We start from the raw sequence: 21,769 nt of genomic DNA on the forward strand, positions 1-21,769 counted from the left end.
GTACTCCTTTCTAAGTCAAATTGTGGACAAAAAAAAAGTCAGTTGATAAATGATGTTTGTTTCCCACTAATGGGAAGGAAAGCTTACACTTCATTAAATGATTAGCTGATTATTTGCTGCCCATGCTGAGAACTACACATACTCCTTACAGGTGCTATTCGTCTGATGGTGGCTGGCCATTCTTCCCACAGTGGCGGAGTACAGCTCTATTTCAAAGGAGCTTGGGGAACCATATGTGGTGACAGCTGGACAGATTGGGATGCAAGTGTGGTTTGCAGACAGCTTGGAATCAGGTCCGTTTGAAGCACTGATATATTGTGCATAACTGTACTCTTCTAAGAATAAAGCACGCCTACTGGTTGTTCGGTAGGTGCTCATCTCTGCATATACAGTTGAAACCAGAAGTTTACATACACTATATAAAAAGACACATATGCATGTTTTTCTCAATATCTGACATGAAATCAGAATAAACCTTTCCCGTTTTAGGTCAGTTAGGATTACCATAATTTTTAATATTTGCCAAATGCCAGAATAATGAGAGAGAATGTTTTAAAGCATTTTTATTACTTACTGCAAAGTCAAAAGTTTACATACGCTAAGATTACTATGCCTTTAAACAATTCTGGACTGCCCATGTGATGATGTCATGTGTTTGGAAGCTTCTGATAGGTTTTTGGCAACATCTGAGTTAATTAGAGACACACCTGTGGATGTATTTTAATGCACACCTGAAACACACTTCTTCTTTGAGTAGCATCATGGGACAGTCTAAAGAAATCAGCCAAGATATCAGGAAGAGAATTGTGGACTTGCTCAAGTCTGGATCATCCTTGGGTACAATTTCAAGATACCTGAAGGTGCCTCGTTCATTTGTACAAATAATTATACGCAAGTACAAACAAGATGGGAATGTCCAGCCATCATACCGCTCAGGAAGGAGACAGGTTCTGTGTCCCAGACATGAACGTGTTTTGGTCCAACATGTGCATATCAACCCAAGAACAAAAGCAAAAGACCTTGTGAAGATGATGGCGGAAGCTGGTAAGATTGTGCCAATATCCACAGTGAAACGAGTACTGTATCAACATGGGCTGAAAGGCCACTCTGCCAGGAAGAAGCCATTACTCCAAAAGAAACATAAAAAAGCCAGATTAATGTTTGCAAATGCACACAGGAGCAAGGACCTTAATTTTTGTAGACATGTCCTGTGGTCTGATGAAACTAAAATTGAATTTTTTGGGCATAATGACCATCCTTACATTTGGAGGAAAAAGGGAGAAGCTTGGAAGCCTAAGAACACCATCCCAACTGTGAAACACGGGGGGTGGCAGCATCATGTTGTGGGGTTGTTTTGCTGCTGGAGGGACTGGTTCACTTCACAAAATAGATGGCATCATGAGAAAAGAAGATTATGTGGCAATACTGAAGCAAAATTTCGAGACATCAGCAAGGAAGTTAAAACTTGGGCAGAAATGGGTCTTCCAAATGGATAATGACCCGAAGCATACTGCAAAAATGGTAACAAAGTGGCTTAAGGACAACAAAGTCAATGTTTTGGAGTGGCCATCACAAAGTCCTGATCTCAATCCCATTGAAAATTTATGGGCAAAGCTGATAAGGCAGGTGCGAGCAAGGTGACCTACAAACCTTGATCAGTTACAGCAGTTTTGTCAGGAGGAATGGGTTCAAATTCCGACCAACTATTGTGAGAAGCTTGTAGAAGGATATCCCAAAAATTTGACTCAAGTCATTCAGTTTAAGGGCAATGATACCAAATACTAATGAAATGTATGTAAACTTTCTCTCTCTCTCTCTCATTATTCTGGCATTTGGCAAATATTGAAAATTCTGGTAATTCTAATTGACCTAAAACGGGAAAGGTTTATTCTGATTTCATGTCAGATATTGAGAAAAACATGCATATGTGTCTTTTTATATAGTGTATGTAAACTTCTGGTTTCAACTATATGTCCTCACTCATAAGCTGGACAATCTTTTCTGCTCTTGTCATGGTGTTTTTTATTGAGTCATAAGCTGACCATACAAAGGAGATTGATATTCATCATTCACATCCCTAAGGATAATTGTACACTGGATAACTCATATCTCAACCAGTGCTATCCTGTTGGTTTTCCAAGACGTGCCTCCCGAGTTGTCTGGCACTAGGTAATATCACTCTTGCCCTTTTTAGCTGACCCAAACAGATGCTTATGGTGGAGTTATAGGAGTAGGCAGTAATTTGGCCACTGGTTGTCTAACACCTATGGACAGCTATACATTTACAAGTAGTGCACATTATCAGACATTGAATATTTTGTATAGTTAGTAGGACATGAAATACCTGAATTGGGTTAACTTCTGCTATAAAAACAGATATAGCTAGGACATCCTTCTAGTGAACCAGATATGAATTGATAAGTAGCTCTAAAGTAATCACAGGAAATGAACCTAAAAAGAAAAAAAATGCTCATTGCATGTAAAGTGATCTTTCTGGACTAAAGCCTTGACTTGTTATCCTAAAAATAGGCAATTGATGTGTAATGTGAGGGAACTTACACTCGGACCTATCTTTATTATCAGAACAAAAGGACACAGTAGATCGTGTGTATGTTCAGCTACGAAGCACAGCTGTATTTCTAAATGCATATATGAGCCTGGATAAGGATGACAGGACAGGGGCCATCACTGGAGTATCTTCGCTCCCCAGTCACTCCCGGTGTCAGACCCAAACTGATCAAACGCAAGGACAGGCCGTTGATATTTTATTCCTGTAAAATCCCAGTAACAACAAAGGACATTAGGCAAATATTAATCCAATTAAAACTGCTTCTCTCTGACACTGGACACTATGCCTGCATTTTAGATAATGGTTCATGAATTATTGACCCAAACAAAGACAAAAAAGGGAATTATTCCACCATATACAGTACTGTGCGAAAAATTTAGAAAGGTATGGAAAAGAAGCTGCAGGGTAAAATTATTTAAAAAAATAAAAGGGTTAATAATTGATTATCAATTTAACAAAAATTCAAAGTGAATGAACAAAAGAGAAAACAAAATCATATCCATATTTGTATTGAAGGCCCTTTACCTTCAAAACAGCATCAATTCTCCTAGGTACATTTGCACACAGTTTTTGAAGGAACTCGGCAGATCTTCTCTGGATGTAGGCTTACGCACATCAATCTGTCTCTTCATGCAATCTCACACAACCTTGATGTAGACATCGGTGCTCGTGGGGGCCATATCATCAGTTCAAGGACTTCTTTATGCTGAAGATAATTTCATAATGACATTGGCAGTATGTTTGGGGGTCATTGCCAATCAGACTCCTCTTTGATGGTAACGCATGGTGGCGTAGTATAAGCTTGTATTTCTCAGAATTGAGCACAACATTAATATCTACCAAATTCCCAACTCCATTTGCTGAAATGCAACACTAAACCTTCAAGGACCCCTCCACCATGCTTCACAGTTGCCTTCAGTCACTCATTATTGTACTGCTCTCCAGCTCTTTTGGCGAACAAACTTCCTTTTATTACAGCTAAATATTTCCCATTTTCACACATCAGTCCTAAGCACTTTCTGTTGTGTTTCTACACCTCGGTTCCTTTTTTTTTTGTGCATAGTTGAGTCATTTGGTCTTTTTCCATGTTAAAGGTATGTCTTTAGACTGAGAAGATAAATCCAGCTCACCGTAGAAGACATCTAAGGTTTGTCCGGAACCTAGAGAACACTGCGTGAAAGCGTGACGTAATCCAAAGAAGAAAGGGTAATCCTGCTTAATGGACTGTGAAATTACTTTATTCACATAGTGCACAGTGGAGGATAAAACAAGACATCAGCAGTATGGTTCACATGAAGGCGATATGTCTTTAGACTAATATTCTTCGGAACAGTAAATAGGTGTAGCTGGGTCTCACTAGTTGCTGCCAGTTCTGAACTGATGGCACTGCTGGACATCTTCCTATATTGAAGGAACATAAGCATAGTGTGTCTCTCATCTGTTTCACTAGGTTTCCTTGGCCGAACATTGATAACAACAGTGCTCAATCTTGTCAATTTTTCAGTGCTTCCTCAAGGTACCTTGAATGGCACAACATCAAACTTCCATTTATGTTGAAATCTTTCCCTGGTAAAGAACTTGCTGATGCCGTATAACTATATTGTGTCTTATTGCTATGTTCAATCTTGAAAGAAGAACAAAGAGTTCTTGGAAGTGAAGACATGGCCCCCACAGAGCCCTGATCTCAACATCATTGAGTCTGTCTGAGATTACATGGAGAGACAAAAGTATTTGCAGAAGTCTACATCCACAGAAGATCTGTGGTTAGTTCTCTCTCTGAAGAGTTCCTTCAAAAACTGTGTGCAAGTGTATATAGAAGAATTGATGCCGTTTTGAAGGCAAAGGGTGATCACACCAAATATTGTTTTGGTTTAGATTTCTCATTTGTTCTTCCTGTTTGCATGTTGTTAATTGATAGAAATAAACTCTTAACACTTCTAGTTTTGAAATCATTCTTACTTTACAACATTTTTTTTCCACACCTGCCTAAAACTTTTTCACACTACTGTGCTTTGAACCTCGGAAGTGTCATACAGATCCCTAAAAAGTGCCGCTTAGACATTAGATGTTTATTGTAGCATCTGGTCATCACTGTATCTGCCCTTTAAAATTTGGAAAACATAAATTTTGCTAATTATTTTAACAGTGAAATTGGCACAGCCAAAAAGATACCTGATTATGCTCCTTGGACAATGCCTATACATCTAGAATCTGCCAACTGCCGAGGGGACGAGAAAGCCTTACTGCACTGCAGCTATACCCAGGGCAAAGGCTGCAGTAACAGAGAGGTCGCTGCCATTAATTGCTCTCCACCTGAAGGTAAATTTTTAACACTTGTCTTATCCATACAGACAACTGTTTTGAGATTTTGCTGGCCTGAAACCTGCTTATAAGGTCACCAATCACCACTACTAATAAGATCTTATATTTCATTCTCTGAAGAGCAGATTTAAAGCCCCCTCTCCGTCTGGTGGGAGGAAAGGACCGGTTTGAGGGGCGAGTTGAAGTGTTTTTTAAGGGTCAGTGGGGAACAATTTGCGATGATCACTGGGATGACAAAGATGCTGAAGTTATATGCAGACAACTAGGCTTTAAGTGAGTACCCATCTACTATAACCTGTTGTATTGTCTAAATGTAGTACATGAGTCTTGGATTTTCTCTGCACAATATCAAATAAATGCATCTATTTTGTAAAGTATTAGAAGGGGGAACAATGGGCACCACAAATAATCCAAATACAGTTAGGTCCATATATATTTGGACAGAGACAACATTTTGCTAATTTTGGTTCTAGACATTACCACAATGAATTTTAAACAAAACAATTCAGATGCAGTTGAAGTTCAGACTTTCAGCTTTCATTTGAGGGTATCCACATTAAAATTGGATGAAGGGTTTAGGAGTTTCAGCTCCTTAACATGTGCCACCCTGTTTTTAAAGGGACCAAAAGCATTTGGACAATTGACTCCAAGGCTATTTCATGGACAGGTGTGGGCAATTCCTTTGTTAGGTCATTCTCAATTAAGCAGATGAAAGGCCTGGAGTTGATTTGAGGTGCGGTGCTTGCATTTGGAAGGTTTTGCTGTGAAGTAAACATGCGGTCAAAGGAGCTCTCCATGCAGGTGAAACAAGCCATCCTTAAGCTGCAAAAACAGAAAAAACCCATCCGAGAAATTGCTACAATATTAGGAGTGGCAAAATCTACAGTTTTGTACATCCTGAGAAAGAAAGAAAGCACTGGTGAACTCATCAATGCAAAAAGACCTGGGTGCCCACGGAAGACAACAGTGGTGGATGATCGCAGAATAATCTCCATGGTGAAGAGAAACCCCTTCACAACAGCCAACCAGGAGGTAGGCGTATCAATATCCAAATCTACCATAAAGAGAAGACTGCATGAAAGTAAATACAGAGGGTTCACTGCACGGTGCAAGCCACTCATAAGCATCAAGAATAAAAAGGCTAGACTGGACTTTGCTAAAAAACATCTAAAAAAGCCAGCACAGTTTTGGAAGAACATTCTTTGGACAGATGAAACCAAGATCAACCTCTACCAGAATGATGGAAAGAGAAAAGTATGGCGAAGGCGTGGTACTGCTCATGATCCAAAGCATACCACATCATCTGTAAAACACGGCGGAGGCAGTGTGATGGCTTGGGCATGCATGGCTGCCAGTGGCACTGGGTCACTAGTGTTTATTGATGATGTGACACAGGACAGAAGCAGACGAATGAATTCTGATGTATTTAGAGCCATACTGTGTGCTCAGATCCAGCCAAATGCAGCCAAACTGATTGGTCGTCGTTTCATACTACAGATGGACAATGACCCAAAACATAAAGCCAAAGCAACCCAGGAGTTTATTAAAGCAAAGAAGTGGGATATTCTTGAATGGCCAAGTCAGTCACCTGATCTCAACCCAATTGAGCATGCATTTCACTTGTTAAAGACTAAACTTCAGACAGAAAGGCCCACAAACAAACCGCAATGGAAAACCACCGCAGTGAAGGCCTGGCAGAGCATCAAAAAGGAGGAAACACAGCGCCTGGTGATGTCCATGAGTTCAAGACTTCAGGCAGTCATTGCCAACAAAGGGTTTTCAACCAAGTACTAGAAATGAACATTTTGTTTACAATTATTCAATCTGTCCAATTACTTTGGCCCTTTTAAAAACAGGGTGGCACATGTTAAGGAGCTGAAACTCCTAAACCCTTCATCCAATTTTAATGTGGATACCCTCAAATGAAAGCTGAAAGTCTGAACTTCAACTGCATCTGACTTGTTTTGTTTAAAATTCATTGTTGTAATGTCTAGAACCAAAATTAGAAAAATGTTGTCTCTGTCCAAATATATATGGACCTAACTGTATATAAGAAGGGGTGTTGCAAACAATGTAGCAAAACAATTATAAAGCATATAGTAGAAAAGAGCCCCATTAAATGGAGTCTGCAAACATCTAGAATATCACAAACAATAATAATTTTATTGAAATATATAGCAATACAAATACTTTTGAAAACACACCAGGAACATACCCTCATAATATAATAATTATGGGGAAACCCCCTGCGGTCCACTCATATAATAATAATATCATTATGCACTAAAATAAATGTAAAAAGTATATGCAAGTGTTGTAAATCAAAGGTTCAAAAAAAGCAAACCATACAACATGATAAATGACAAATACTTAAATGCAAGTGGAGGCAATCAGAGGGCTGCTCCAGAGTGACCATGTGCCTCTTGGCTGCTTCTCTAATTAGTGCCCTCTTACTTGGAATGTCAGTTTAGATGGATGGTCATATCTTGGTAGGTTTGTAGTTGTGCCATATTCCTTCTATTTTTGGATATTTAGAGCTTTGGCTGTTTTTTATAACCTAACGCTGTTTTACTCTTCCCCACAACTTTATCCCTGACGTGTCTGATGTGTTCCTTGATTTTAATGACGCTGTTTGATCTCTATTGTTCACAAACAAACCTCTGAGGCCTTCAGAGAACAGCTGTAGTTATACTGAGAATAAATTACAGAGGGACTTGCTAATTATGTAACTTCTGGAGGAAATTGGTCACTCAGGATTTTATTTAGGGGTATCAGACTACAGGGGGCTGAATACAAATGCACATCACAATTTTCTGATTCATATTTTTAAAATAATTAGAAAACAATTTATTTCCTTTTACACTTCACAAATACTTGCTACCTTGTCTTGGTATAGTACATAAAATTCCAGTAAAATACATTTAAGTTTGTGGGTGTAACGTTAAAAATATGTGGAAAAGTTCACGGGGTATGAATACTTTTTCAAGGCACTGTAATATTACGTGTTAGCAATAGCCAATCATTTACAGCATGGATGGCCAGTTGCTGCCAGAACGATGGCAGATCACAACTATGGATTCTCTATGATGTCCATATGCTGGAATATAAAATTACTCTAAAAGAAATCAGTTTGTCCAAATATTATAAGGTAATATTTAATTTTAGTGGGAAGCCTAAAGCCTGGGTATGGGCTCATTATGGACAAGGCAAAGGTCCCATAATGCTTGATGAAGTCGAGTGTTTGGGTAATGAGTCCTCATTGGATTTCTGTCAGAAGAATGACTGGGGACATCACAACTGTGACCATATTGAAGATGCTGGAGTTTCCTGTAATCCTTATACAGGTAGGTTAGTTTTGGATTGATATTAACCATGACAAGTATGAAAGAAGCCTCATTTAAAGTATATTTTATGCCTGTTACAGATGGAGCTGTGAGATTATCTGGCGGTCAAAATATTGCTGAAGGACGAGTGGAAGTATATTATAATGGAGATTGGGGAACTGTATGCGATGATGGCTGGACTGAACGTAATGCACAGGTGGTGTGCAGACATTTAGGCTTCAGGTATTTATAAACCTTAATCAAATAAGTAATGAAAGTGGTTGTAGGGAGCCAGACAGTGAGCAATGATTGCCAAGGCCACAATTGTCTTTATTGATGAGGACCTGTCAGAGACTTCATGTTTTTGGGCAAACTCTATAGAAAGGTGACCAACCTGTCAATGCTTATATTCATTGTGGTGGTCACTTTGGCTACAAAATTGGGAAATAAGTTGGCCCTGGCTCCCTGACAAACTGTAAAATCTCTTTTTTGCTACAGATTTTGACACAAATCCGGTTTTGGTTTTGCTGCAGTTTCCAACCTAGTAGAGAAATTATAGAGACAGGGGAATTTATGTCTCAGACCAGTTAGCATTTTAGCACAGGGGGACAGAACAGTATTTTTAAAGTGAATCTTTCACCAGGATTTTACCGTCCTTTCTCTGAGCAGCATAATGTAAGGGCAGAAACCCTGATTCCAGCAATATATCACTTAGGTTATGTTCACATTAGTCGTTTTTTTCAGGGTCTACTGAATAGACTGTTAGCTGCTTTTTTCTTGCCATAATACAAATTCTAACAGTCTATTCAGTAGGACTATCAGCTGTGTATCCACCAGACTTCTGCACAACACAACTGATGGTCCCAACCCCATTTATAAGGCAAGAAATCCCACTTATTAAACCTGACAGGGCACACCTGTGAAGTGAAAACCATTTCTGGTGACTACCTCTTGAAGCTCATCAAGAGAATGCCAAGAGTGCGCAAAGCAGTCATCAAAGCAAAAGGTGGCTACTTTGAAGAACCTAGAATATAAGACATTTTCAGTTGTTTCACACTTTTTTTGTTAAGTATATAATTCCACATGTGTTAATTCATAGTTTTGATGCCTTCAGTGTGAATGTACAATTTTCATAGTCATGAAAATACAGAAAAATCTTTAAATGAGAAGGTGTGTCCAAACTTTTGGTCTGTACTGTATATCCAGGCAAGATCCACAGAAGGGCAATACATAGGTGGGATGCTGTCCACCCGCTGTTCACTAAGTTCACAGTAGAGATATCGTCTAGTTCCAAAATGTTTGAGCTTGTCACATCTTCATTAATGATAATCATGGTTACATCCCTTCCAAAACTGATTAAAATACTGAGAGATAAATACAGTGCAGATAATACATTCCGGTCAAGATCTTATAGTTTTTCTCATGGGCTCTAGAGTTTCACTGATCCATACACACATCCATTTTAATAACAGATCTATGTATCCGATCCATGACACTCAGAGCGTGTCCTGTTCTGATCAGTTTTGTGGCACAGACTTGGCCATTAAAGTCTATGGAGATCCATTAAAACGGACAAAAACCAGAAGGCATCCATTTTACTTCAGTGTTCCATCTGTGTTTTTTTTTCTAGTGGTCTCTCCAGTTTGGCTTCAAAAGCAGAGTTTGGACCTGGAAATGGGTTGATATTTCTGGATGATGTGGCTTGCACAGGCACGGAGCGCTCCCTACTGGAATGTTCACACAGTAGCTGGGGTCAGCATGACTGCTCCCATTCTGAAGATGTGGGCGTCCGGTGCTCAAATGACAGCAATGACATAGTTGAACCACCGCCTGGTAAATACCATTGTTCTTCTGAATCAACCAGCTGCACAATATAGAGTTTCTTACCTATAGAACATACATTGCCCTGGTGTTCATATTTTATTGGGGAATCCTAATTGTTTCCAGTCTCTTTTCTTTATAGCTTTGGCGGATTCTGGATTAGTAGGATTGCAGTTCACCATTTTATTAGTTATAATATTATTAATATTCTATTCTGTAGTCTCAATAGAGAAATTATATCTATGTATATGGTAATGATGCCAACATATCTTCTTTTACAAAATGCAAAAATTAGGAGTAATAATAATAATATTGTCATAATCAGTCAAACTCCATTTACATGGTATCCAATGGTCCAAAAATGTAGATAATCCTGTGGGGAAAAGAAAGATGATTGTTGGATTAGCCGGATTGTACGTGATATAGTCTGGCACGTGACAATTGCCAGTGATGGCTTTATTTAGTTTCCAGCACTGACACGAGAGAGTAAAGTGTGATTTTAGAACCAGCCTTAGTAGAGAAAGGATATTTAATAGATGGACAGACAGATAGCTAGATGCCAGGTTATCAGTATATTTTTGTTGTCATATAAAGTAACAAATTAAATCACATACAATGTCTAAAAACCTGGAATATTTGATAATCCAACATCTGTTAATTCCTGAAATTACCAGTTGCATGCATAAAGCCAAGCGATGTGCACAGACCCTGCAGCAATCCATCTCAGCGCGTGGTGCCTCCATCCTGTATTCTCCAATGCAGTGGAGGGGCCACCAAAAATCCTCTGTGTTTTTTATGAAAAAAGTCTCCCAGAAGAACCATAATGTACAGTATAGACCAATAGGTTTTTATAGGGCTGTTAACAGATCTATACAACACGGATTTGTATTCTGGTCATGTGCATGAGGCAGATATGAAAAATACATGTACAGCTCAGCTTTTCTTACTCTGTACAGACTTACAAATATCGCTATAGTACTTTTGTGTGATACTCTATGTGTTTAGTATGAATTCCGTATTTGTTTGGTATGATTTCTTAGCATTTTCTTATACTGCATTGGTATAGTATAAAAACATTAGATGGTTGGTGGGATACATGTAGCTTAGTAATTAATAAAGATTAACATATTTTTCCAAGGAATATGAAGGACACATTAGAAATCTGTAGGAAAAAAGGCTGTGTGCTTCTATATACTATTGTAGGCACATAGAGATATGGTATGAATCCACAGCAAGCTATTAGTACAACACAAATATAGTCTTATGCATAAGCCATAAAGACATTAATATCTGATGACATTTTCAGGACCCGCTGTTCGGCTGGTGGACGGGGAAAGTACTAAGGAAGGCCGAGTGGAGGTATTCCTGAATGGAGAGTGGGGCAGCGTGTGTGACGATGGCTGGACCGACAACGACGCTGTTGTTGTTTGTCGTCAGTTAGGACACAGGTCAGTGCTTCCTTCTTAGGTTTTATGTTACTTTTTTCTCATGGTTGTTTTTTTATATAGTTCTCCAGTAATTCCAGCACAATTACATGTTTGCAACACCATTTCTAGCACTGTCCTATCTGCATTGAACCTTTAGTACTGTTTGTGTGGCCTTTTTGGTTCCCAAATCCAATTCCAGAATGATTGACAATACAGGAAGAAGTTAGTGAGTGTTGTATGTACATAATATGGTTGCTGGTCAGATGAACAAGCATAAGGCTAGGGTAGTCAAACTAGCCAGGTGAGCAATTGAAGGGACAGAACCAGTGTTAGAATGAGAAGGCAATACCGTAGAAAGAGGGTTCAGATACCAGGGGGTCAGGCCAAAGGAAAGTTTGACCAGCTGAGATCAAGGTCAGGAGGGATTATGGAGCAAACGAGGTCAGGATCTAGCCGGGTCAGTAGCAGAAGATGAGTAGATAAATGGTTCCGTAGGAAAACAAACAATAACTGGCAACCCAGTCTGCTGGGAGTTTAAATAGGATGGGGTGCTGCCACATAGGCCAAAGCAGGAAGCTGATTGTACCCGCTGAGCAGCTGAACAGCATGCACACATTCTCCCTTAACATGTTCAACTGGCTGGAATGTATCATAAGTCATAGCCACACCAGTATTTTAGAGGAACAGTGCCTGCGCCACCCAATGATGCTGGCTATGCCACCTCCTCCATCACCAGTGCAGCCCGCAAAGTAAATTTGGTGGCACCTGGCAACAAAGGCAAATATCACTGGAGCTTGTCCAGGTAAGGATATAACAATGGGAAATTATAGTTGAAAATTTAGCCATATATGATAGTAAATGTTTCTGAGAAGAGGTATAACAATACAGGGTTTATACTATTGTCAACATTTCTCCTGTCAGTGTGGTGAATGGCAGCTCAGCCACCAATCTGGGGCAGTGGTATGCTGAGCCGTCAGTATCGTGATAGACAGGTCAGCCATCCAATCTGAGGGTTGGGCATGTTGAGCTGTCAGTGTGGTGAGTGACAGTTCCGTCTCCCAATCAGGGTTAGGGCATTCTGGGTTTCCTACAGGTGTCTCCTGTTCGGAATTATTCCCAGGCTATTTAGCTCACTGTCTGCCTCTCTTCTTTGCTATGTTGTATATCGGTTAAATGTGGTGTGTGTTTTCTATGTGCTTTGAATTCTAGCATTTTGATCTTTCTTGACCGACTTTGGATTTGCCTTTGACCATAAATGTAGGCAAAATTCAACTGCCCATAACAAAATCTGCAGAACATTTGGTCCAGCAAATGTTGAAAACTAACACAAAAGGGATAAAACAATGTCAAACACAATTTTCTTCCTTACAGCTGACAACCATTTGCTTCCGGTATACTAAAATCACCAGGAAAATGTAATCAGACTTTTAAAAAAAATGCAAAACTTTTGGTCACCACTGTATGTTGGTTTCAATTAATAAATGTCAAATAGCATGTAATATCCAGTAACATAATGTACAGCATAAATAGCACAGCTTATCCCAGTGTGACGTACATAATTGAAAAATGAAATAAAGTGTGTAATTTCTTTTATATAGGGGCCCAGCAAAGGCCAGAACAATGGCTTACTTCGGGGAAGGACAAGGGCCAATTCACCTAGATAATGTAGAGTGCAACGGTACCGAAAACACACTAGCACAATGCAAAAAGCAGGACAGTGGAATACACAACTGCTGGCACAGTGAAGATGCTGGAGTTATGTGTGACTATGTAGAGAAGAAAATAAGTGGCCTCACAGGTACCTAAGTTTATTGTAGATTTCTACATTTATGTAGCAAATGATCAAAAAGTGAAAGGCTAGAAATATTTTGCAATGTTGTCTATTTTCTCTTTATGAGTTGTACATTTTGCATGGGAAATAATAAAGGGCTGTCGCATATGTGTAGATTTGATGCCATGTTGAACTTTTTGATGACTGCTATATACCTGTCATTTCAGGAAAACTTTTCAGAATAATGAGTCGTGTCTGTACATGAGGAATAACACTATTTCTGGGCATAATATGACTTCCATCCTGCATTTTTCCTTTATGCAGGCTTTAACTCCAATTTTTAATTGCCTCTGATCTAGTTGGTGGACACTAGCTGCTATGATGTATTTTATACAAAGCACACAGAGAGTGATGACTGTGATGATGAGAGTGGATTCCTGATCTTTTTTTCTTTGTGCGTCACATGTTCAGAAGCGACAGCTTAGAGAATATTATACAGCACTACTGAGCAGTGTACCTGTAAATCCAGCACTGAAGTGAGATAAAATCACTTACTAGAAGCTGATGTGCTATCTGTATCAGTGCCTCTCCCTGCTCTTCCTCTTTCACCCTCCCATCTCCATTGAGTTTAATAGGCTCTGTAACCTGATACTTCAGTGAACTGACAGTCCATCTTGCCAAATAATATGGATTTGTGCTGTTTTGCAGAGTGTATGATGAATTCATTGATAAGCTATGTTATATAGTTTCTTATACTTGCATGTACTATTGATTTATGCAAAGTTTGTGGAAATGGCAGTGACCACTTAAGTCACACGAGTAGTCACAAATTTGTCACTGCATAACAGAATACGATCCTACTGCTAATGGAAGCCACGTGACATCTGTAATGGCACCGAGTCTAAATCTGGTCATACAGTTTAGAAACCTGATTCTGCTATAAATATGCATGTACAATATGTTTATTACCATGTGGAGACAGGATAAGTGACTGCCAGACCTTGTGACGCTTTTTATGGAGACCAGAGGATTGGGTATTTTGTAAACTTATCACGCACAGTATTTTTTTCTGTAACAGATGAAGCACAGAGTTACTTTGGACAGCCCCTTTATATAAGAAAAGTGCTCCAGCTATAGCTTATTGCTAGTGCCATAGCAGGAACATGCCTTTAGGGTCAGGTTTACACCTGCCCGTCAAATACAGTGGGTGCTGTCCTCCTTTGTCAGCAACCACTAGACAGTTAATGTTGAGTTGAAAGACCAATGTGGTCAAACAGGCGCAACCCCCCACGACCTACTAGACGGGTGAATGATCCATTATTTGCTTTTGAGAGTGCCGGTCACCTGAATTTTCTCCTCCAGTGATTTCTATGGAAGAATATTGTGGGCATACTCTGTGACATGTGCAGGGGTCACTGTACAGAGAGGGAGAGGCGGTGAGGTGTGCTTGTCACATATTGCCACTGGTGGATTGCATTACCTGCCTCCAGCTTTATTACGGGTTACATTTCACTGTAATCCTGCCTTGATGATTTTATTTTTAAATTAAAATAGTACATCGCTATTACATTGATGTAAACAATGAAAACGCCAGTCGTACATATAGAATAACTTTCATCTTTTTCCTAAATATTAGAAATGAATTGTGTCCTGCATCTCCTTCAGATACACGTCCTCCCTTCTTCTTGATTATCAATGCTATAGAGATGGAGTCCTAACTAGTGTTGAGCCACCCCCGTAGTGTTCGGGTTCGGTTCGGTTCGTCGAACACCGGGATGTTCGAGGAACTGTTCGTCGAACTGTTCGTCGAACACCTTAGAACACCGTCGAACACCGTTAAAACCAATGGCAGGCAAACAAAAACACATAGAAACACATAGAAAACACCTTCAAAGGTGTCCAAAAGCTGAGAAACTGCTCAGAAGACGCTCTCTTTAAAAAAGCCGGCCGGCAATTCAGCAGCGGCATACACCGGTACCCGACAATTTAGACAAGAAGGAAGAGAGCTTCACACATAGATTAGATAGATAGAAACATGTCAGTCACATATAAGAAGCACAGTGACAGTGTTGCTTACTGTACTTGTCATTTAGTGTAAAGGATTTATTAAAAAAAATATTAGTGTTTTCATGCACCATCTCTTTAAAAAAGCCGGCCGGCAATTCAGCATCTGTACCCGACAATTTAGAACAGAAAGAATAGAGCATCACACATAGATAGATATAAACATGCCAATCACATATATAATAAGTACAGTGATAGTGTTGGTTACTGTACTTGTCATTTAGTGTAAAGGATTTATTTAAAAAAATATTAGTGTTTTCATACACCGTCTCTTTAAAAAGCCGGCCGGCAATTCAGCAGCGGTACCCGACAATTTAGAACAGAAAGATAGAGCATCACACATAGATTAGATAGAAACATGTCAGTCACATATATATGAAGTACAGTGACAGTGTTGATTACTGTACTTGTCATTTAGTGTTAAAATAAAGGATTTATTAAAAAAAAAATTGGCGTGGGGTTCCCCGTAATTTTAGTCTCTAGCGGAGGTTAAGCAGACGGCTGGGGCAGATGTTTGAAGCCTGGGAAGGGGATAATACTCATGGAGCTTCCCAGGCTACTAATATCAGCCCCCAGCTGAATACCTAGCCTTTACTAGCTATTAAAATGGGGGACCCCCCCCAAAAAATTACGTGGGGTCCCCCCTATTTTAATAGCTAGCAAAGGCTAGGCAGACAGCTGGGGGCTGATATTAATAGCCCAGGAAGGGAGCCATGAATATTGGCCCCCTCCCAGGCTAGAAACACCAGCCGTCAGCCGCCCCAGAAATGGCGCATCCATAGGATGCGCCAATTCTGGCACTTAGCCTCGCTCTTCCCACTGCCCTGTAGCGGTGGCAGTGGGGTAATAGGGCTGGGGTTGATGTCAGCTTATAATGCCAGCTGACATCAAGCCCAGGTTAGTAATGGAGAGGCGTCTATAAGACACCCCCATTACTAACCCCATAGTCAAAGTTACAAAAAAAACCACAAACACCCAGAATAAAGTCCTTTAATTGAAATAAACACACAATTCTTTATTGTTCTAAATTAAACTCTACTTACCATCACGCCCATTCCAGCTGAAGCCAACGATCTCCTGCAATAAAAGAAAAATAATAAACCAACATCATCCTTACCTTTCCATGGATCCCACGACAGCTTCAGCTCTGCTACATCGAGATGACAGGCTGGACCGCAGCAGAACGCTGCCATCCAGCCTGTCATCCCGCAGACACTGAGAAGCGCAGGCATGCTTGCGCTCCTCAGTGTCTCTCTGTGACGGCATAAAGATGAGCCGACAATGAACTCGGCTCACCTCATGCACATCACTGACAGCGTGGGAGAATTCTCACGCTGAAGCGCTGAGTGCAGGAGAATTTTCCCACGCTGTCAGTGACATGCATGAGGCTGATATTTAAATTTGGCGCACAAATCGGTGATTGGTCGCTGGCAGCGTCCGCGACCAATCAGCACGGTAGTGTTTAACTTTGGCGGCAAGATCAGTGATTGGTCGCGCGCCAAGACCGCGACCAATCACCGATTTGGGCGCCACATTTAAATATCGGCCGCGACCAATCAGCACAGCGTTGTTTAAATGTGGATCCAAGATCGGTGATTGGTCGCAGCCGATATTTAAATTTGGCGCACAAATCTGTGATTGGTCGCGGGCAGCATCCGCGACCAATCAGCACAGTAGTGTTTAACTTTGGCGGCAAGATCAGTGATTGGTCGCGGTCAAGACGGCGACCAATCACCGATTTGTGCCGCACATTTAAATAGCGGCCGCGACCAATTGGACATCAGCGCCGCTCCCCGGTCCTCCCTTCACACCCTAGCCGCATGGATGTCAGCGGCGCTGCCTGTGCGGCTACTTCCGCTGCGAGAACCCGGGACATGAGCGGGCGCTCGCAGCAGAAGTATCCCGACCCGCAGCGCCGCTCCCCGGTCCTCCCTTCACACCCTAGGCGCATGGATGTCAGCGGCGCTGCCTGTGCGGATACTTCCGCTGCGAGAACCCGGGACATGAGCGGGCGCTCGCAGCAGAAGTATCCCGACCCGCAGCGCCGCTCCCCGGTCCTCCCTTCACACCCTAGCCGCTGATGTCCCCACAGTATCCGCATGGTGTTACAAAGGTCCGGACGTTTGTGTTAAAAATCGCTGATTGGTCGCTGGCGCTGCCCGCGACCAATCACCGATTTGGGCGCCAAATTTAAATATCCTCCGCGACCAATCACCCATCTTGGCTCCACATTTAAACACCGCTGTACTGATTGGTCGCGGACGCTATTTAAATGTGGCGCCAAAATCGGTGATTGGTCGCGCCCAGCGTCGGCGACCAATCAGCACAGCGGTGTTTAAATGTGGAGCCAAGATTGGTGATTGGTTGCGGCCGATATTTAAATTTGGCGCCCAAATCGGTGATTGGTCGCGGGCAGCGCCAGCGACCAATCAGCGATTTTTAACACAAATGTCCGGATCTTTGTAACACCATGCGGATACTGTGGGGACATCAGCGGCTAGGGTGTCAAGGGAGGACCGGGGAGCGGAGCTGCGGGTCGGGATACATCTGCTGCGAGCAGTCGCTCATCTCCCGGCTTCTCGCAACGGAAGTATCCGACCAGGCAGCGGCGCTCCCCGGTCCTCACCAATACGATTAGCTGATTGGTCGCGCTCTCCGCACGCGACCAATCAGTGATCTTGGCGCTAAAGTTAAACACCGCTCTGCTGATTGGTCGCGGACGCTGCCCGCGACCAATCACCGATTTGGGCGCCACATTTAAATAGCGGCCACGACCAATCAGCGAGCTTGGCGCCAAATTTAAACAACGCTCTGCTGATTGGTCGCGGACGCCAGACGCGTCCAATCAGTGAGATTGGCGCCAAATTTAAACAACGCTCTGCTGATTGGTCACGGACTCCAGCCGCGACCAATCAGCGAGATTGGCGCCAAATTTAAACCCCGCTCTGCTAATTGGTCGCGGATGCCGGCCGCGACTAATCAGCATTATTGGCGCCAAATTTAAACACCGCTCTGCTGATTGATCGCGGTCGCCGTCCGCGACCAATCAGTAGTATTGGCGCCAAATTTAAACCCTGCTCGGCTGATTGGTCACGGTTGCCGGCCGCGACCAATCAGCAGTATTGGCGCCAAATTTAAACCCCGCTCTGCTGATTGGTCACAGTTGCCTTCCGCGACCAATCAGCGATTTTGACGCCAAATTTAAACACCGCTCTGCTGATTGGTCGCGGCCGGCGATTGCGACCAATCAGCATTATTGGCGCCAAATTTAAACCCCGCTCTGCTGATTGGTCGTGACCGCCGGCCGCGACTAATCAACATTGTTGCCGCCAAATTTAAACACCGCTCTGCTGAATGGTCGAGGTCGTGACCAATCACCATTATTGGCGCCAAATTTAAACACCGCTTTGCTGATTGGTCGCGACCACAACCTATCAGCATTATTGGCGCAAAATTTAAACCCCGCTCTGCTGATTAGTCGCGACCGCCGGCCGCGACTAATCAACATTGTTTCCGCCAAATTTAAACACCGCTCTGCTGAATGGTCGAGGTCGTGACCAATCACCATTATTGGCGCCAAATTTAAACACCGCTTTGCTGATTGGTCGCGACCACAACCTATCAGCATTATTGGCGCAAAATTTAAACCCCGCTCTGCTGATTAGTCGCGACCGCCGGCCGTGACCAATCAGTGATATAGTCGCCAAATTTCAACACCGCTTTGCTGATTGGTCGCGGTTGCTGGCCACGACCAGTCAGCGATTTTGGCGCCAAATTTAAACACCGCTCTGCTGATTGCGCCTTGTCTGCCGCATACATATTCTAGAATACCCGATGCGTTAGAATCGGGCCACCATCTAGTTTCATGAAATAATTTAAAAAAAAATTGACGTGGGGCTTCGCACTATATTTGTGTCCAGCCAGGTACAGCAGGCAGGAACGGGCTGCCCCCAACCACCAGCTGCCTATTTGTACCTGGCCGGACACAACAATATAGGGAAGCCCTTTTTTTCTTAATTATTTCATGAATTTCATGAAATAATTAAAAAAAAAAATACGTGGGGCTTCGCCCTATTTTTGTGTCCAGCCAGGTACAACTAGGCAGCTGGGGGCTGGAATCTGCAGCGCAGGGAGACCCAAGCTTTCTGGGTCACCCCAGCTGCAAATTGCAGTCCACAGCCACCCCGGAAAATGGCGCGTTCATAGAAGCGCCATCTTCTGGCGCTGTACCCAACTCATCCAGGGCCCTGGTGCGGTGGCTCACTGGGTAATAAAGGGGTTAGGGCCAGCTTGGCATTATCAGCTGGCCCTAAGCCCGAAATTCATGGGGTCACGCCAATATTAGACATGACCACTATGAATTTCTAGTAAAGTATTTAAAAAAAACACAACACCCAGAAAAAAGTCCTTTAATTGAAATAAACACACAATTCTTTATTGTTCTAAATTAAACCATACTTACCGTCACGCCCATTCCAGCTGAAGCCAACGATCTCCTGCAATAAAAGAAAAATAATAAAGCAACCTCATCCTTACCTTTCCATGGTTCCCAGACAGCTTCAGCTCTGCTACATCGAGATGACAGGCTGGACCGCAGCAGAACGCTGCCATCCAGCCTGTCATCCCGCAGACACTGAGAAGCACAGGCATGCTTGCGCTCCTCGGTGTCTCGCTGTGACGGCATCCAGATGAGCCGAGGTCATGTCCAATGAACTCAGCTCACCTCATGTACGTCACTGACAGCGTGGAAGAATTCTCCTGCACTCAGCGCTTCAGCGTGAGAATTCTCCCACGCTGTCAGTGACGTACATGAGGTCAGCTGAGTTCAATGGACATGAATGAGCTCACCTCATGCACGTCACTGACAGCGTGGGAAAATTCTCCTGCACTCAGCGCTTCAGCGTGAGAATTTTCCCACGCTGTCAGTGACGTGCATGAGGTGAGCTCATTCATGTCCAATGAACTCGGCTCACCTCATGCACGTCACTGACAGCGAGGGAAAATTCTCACGCTGAAGCGCTGAGTGCAGGAGAATTCTCCCACGCTGTCAGTGACGTGCATGAGGTGAGCCGAGTTCATTGTCGGCTCATCTTTATGCCGTCACAGCGAGACACTGAGGAGCGCAAGCATGCCTGCGCTTCTCAGTGTCTGCGGGATGACAGGCTGGATGGCAGCGTTCTGCTGCGGTCCAGCCTGTCATCTCAATGTAGCAGAGCTGAAGCTGTCCTGGGAACCATGGAAAGGTAAGGATGAGGTTGCTTTATTATTTTACTTTTATTGCAGGAGATCGTTGGCTTCAGCTGGAATGGGCGTGGTGGTAAGTATGGTTTAATTTAGAACAATAAAGGATTGTGTCTTTATTTCAATTAAAGGACTTTATTCTGGGTGTTTGTGTTTTCTTTTAACTTTGACTATGGGGTTAGTAATGGGGGTGTCTTATAGACGCCTCTCCATTACTAACCTGGGCTTGATGTCAGCTGGCATTATAAAATGACATCAACCCCAGCCCTATTACCCCACTGCCACCGCTACAGGGCAGTGGGAAGAGCGAGGCTAAGTGCCAGAATTGGCGCATCCTATGGATGCGCCATTTCTGGGGCGGCTGACGGCTGGTGTTTCTAGCCTGGGAGGGGGCCAATATTCATGGCACCCTTCCTGGGCTATTAATATCAGCCCCCAGCTGTCTGCCTAGCCTTTGCTAGCTATTAAAATAGGGGGGACCCCACGTCATTTTTTTGGGGGGGTCCCCCATTTTAATAGCTAGTAAAGGCTAGGTATTCAGCTGGGGGCTGATATTAGTAGCCTGGGAAGCTCCGTGGGTATTACCCCCTTCCCAGGCTTCAAACATCTGCCCCAGCCGTCTGCTTAACCTCCGCTAGAGACTAAAATTACGGGGAACCCCACGCCAATTTTTTTTTTAATAAATCCTTTATTTTAACACTAAATGACAAGTACAGTAATCAACACTATCACTGTACTTCTTATATATGTGACTGACATGTTTCTATCTATCTAATCTATGTGTGATGCTCTATTCCTTCTATTCTAAATTGTCGGGTACAGATGCTAAAATGCCGGCCAGCTTTTTTAAAGAGACAGTGCATGAAAACACTATTATTTTTTTTAATAAATCCTTTACACTAAATGACAAGTACAGTAACCAACACTGTCACTGTACTTCATATATATGTGACTGACATGTTTCTATCTATCTAATCTATGTGTGATGCTCTATTCTTTCTGTTATAAATTGTCGGGTACAGATGCTGAATTGCCGGCCGGCTTTTTTAAAGAGACAGTGCATGAAAACACTATTATTTTTTTTAATAAATCCTTTACACTAAATGACAAGTACAGTAAGCAACACTGTCACTGTACTTCATATATATGTGACTGACATGTTTCTATCTATCTAATCTATGTGTGATTCTCTATTCTTTCTATTCCAAATTGTCGGGTACCGCTGCTGAAT

The 21,769-nt window shown here is 42.3% G+C and overlaps 1 protein-coding gene across 2 annotated transcripts in view; it reads left to right on the plus strand.

The window, feature by feature from the left end:
• Positions 1–21,769, plus strand: part of LOC141273656 (neurotrypsin-like) — a 101,216-nt gene that overhangs the window by 60,563 nt on the left and 18,884 nt on the right. For both annotated transcript variants that reach the window (XM_073685795.1, XM_073685796.1), the window contains exons 4-11: positions 152–293; positions 4,716–4,888; positions 5,017–5,164; positions 8,057–8,235; positions 8,316–8,457; positions 9,845–10,047; positions 11,342–11,483; positions 13,061–13,260. In XM_073685795.1, the coding sequence (XP_073541896.1) occupies positions 152–293; positions 4,716–4,888; positions 5,017–5,164; positions 8,057–8,235; positions 8,316–8,457; positions 9,845–10,047; positions 11,342–11,483; positions 13,061–13,260 (1,329 nt within the window). The remainder of the gene's footprint in view (positions 1–151; positions 294–4,715; positions 4,889–5,016; positions 5,165–8,056; positions 8,236–8,315; positions 8,458–9,844; positions 10,048–11,341; positions 11,484–13,060; positions 13,261–21,769) is intronic.

This window comes from Phyllobates terribilis, unplaced genomic scaffold, assembly GCF_046119375.1.
Source record: "Phyllobates terribilis strain yellow unplaced genomic scaffold, ASM4611937v1 Scaffold_5__5_contigs__length_657084704, whole genome shotgun sequence".
NCBI lineage: Eukaryota > Metazoa > Chordata > Amphibia > Anura > Dendrobatidae > Phyllobates > Phyllobates terribilis.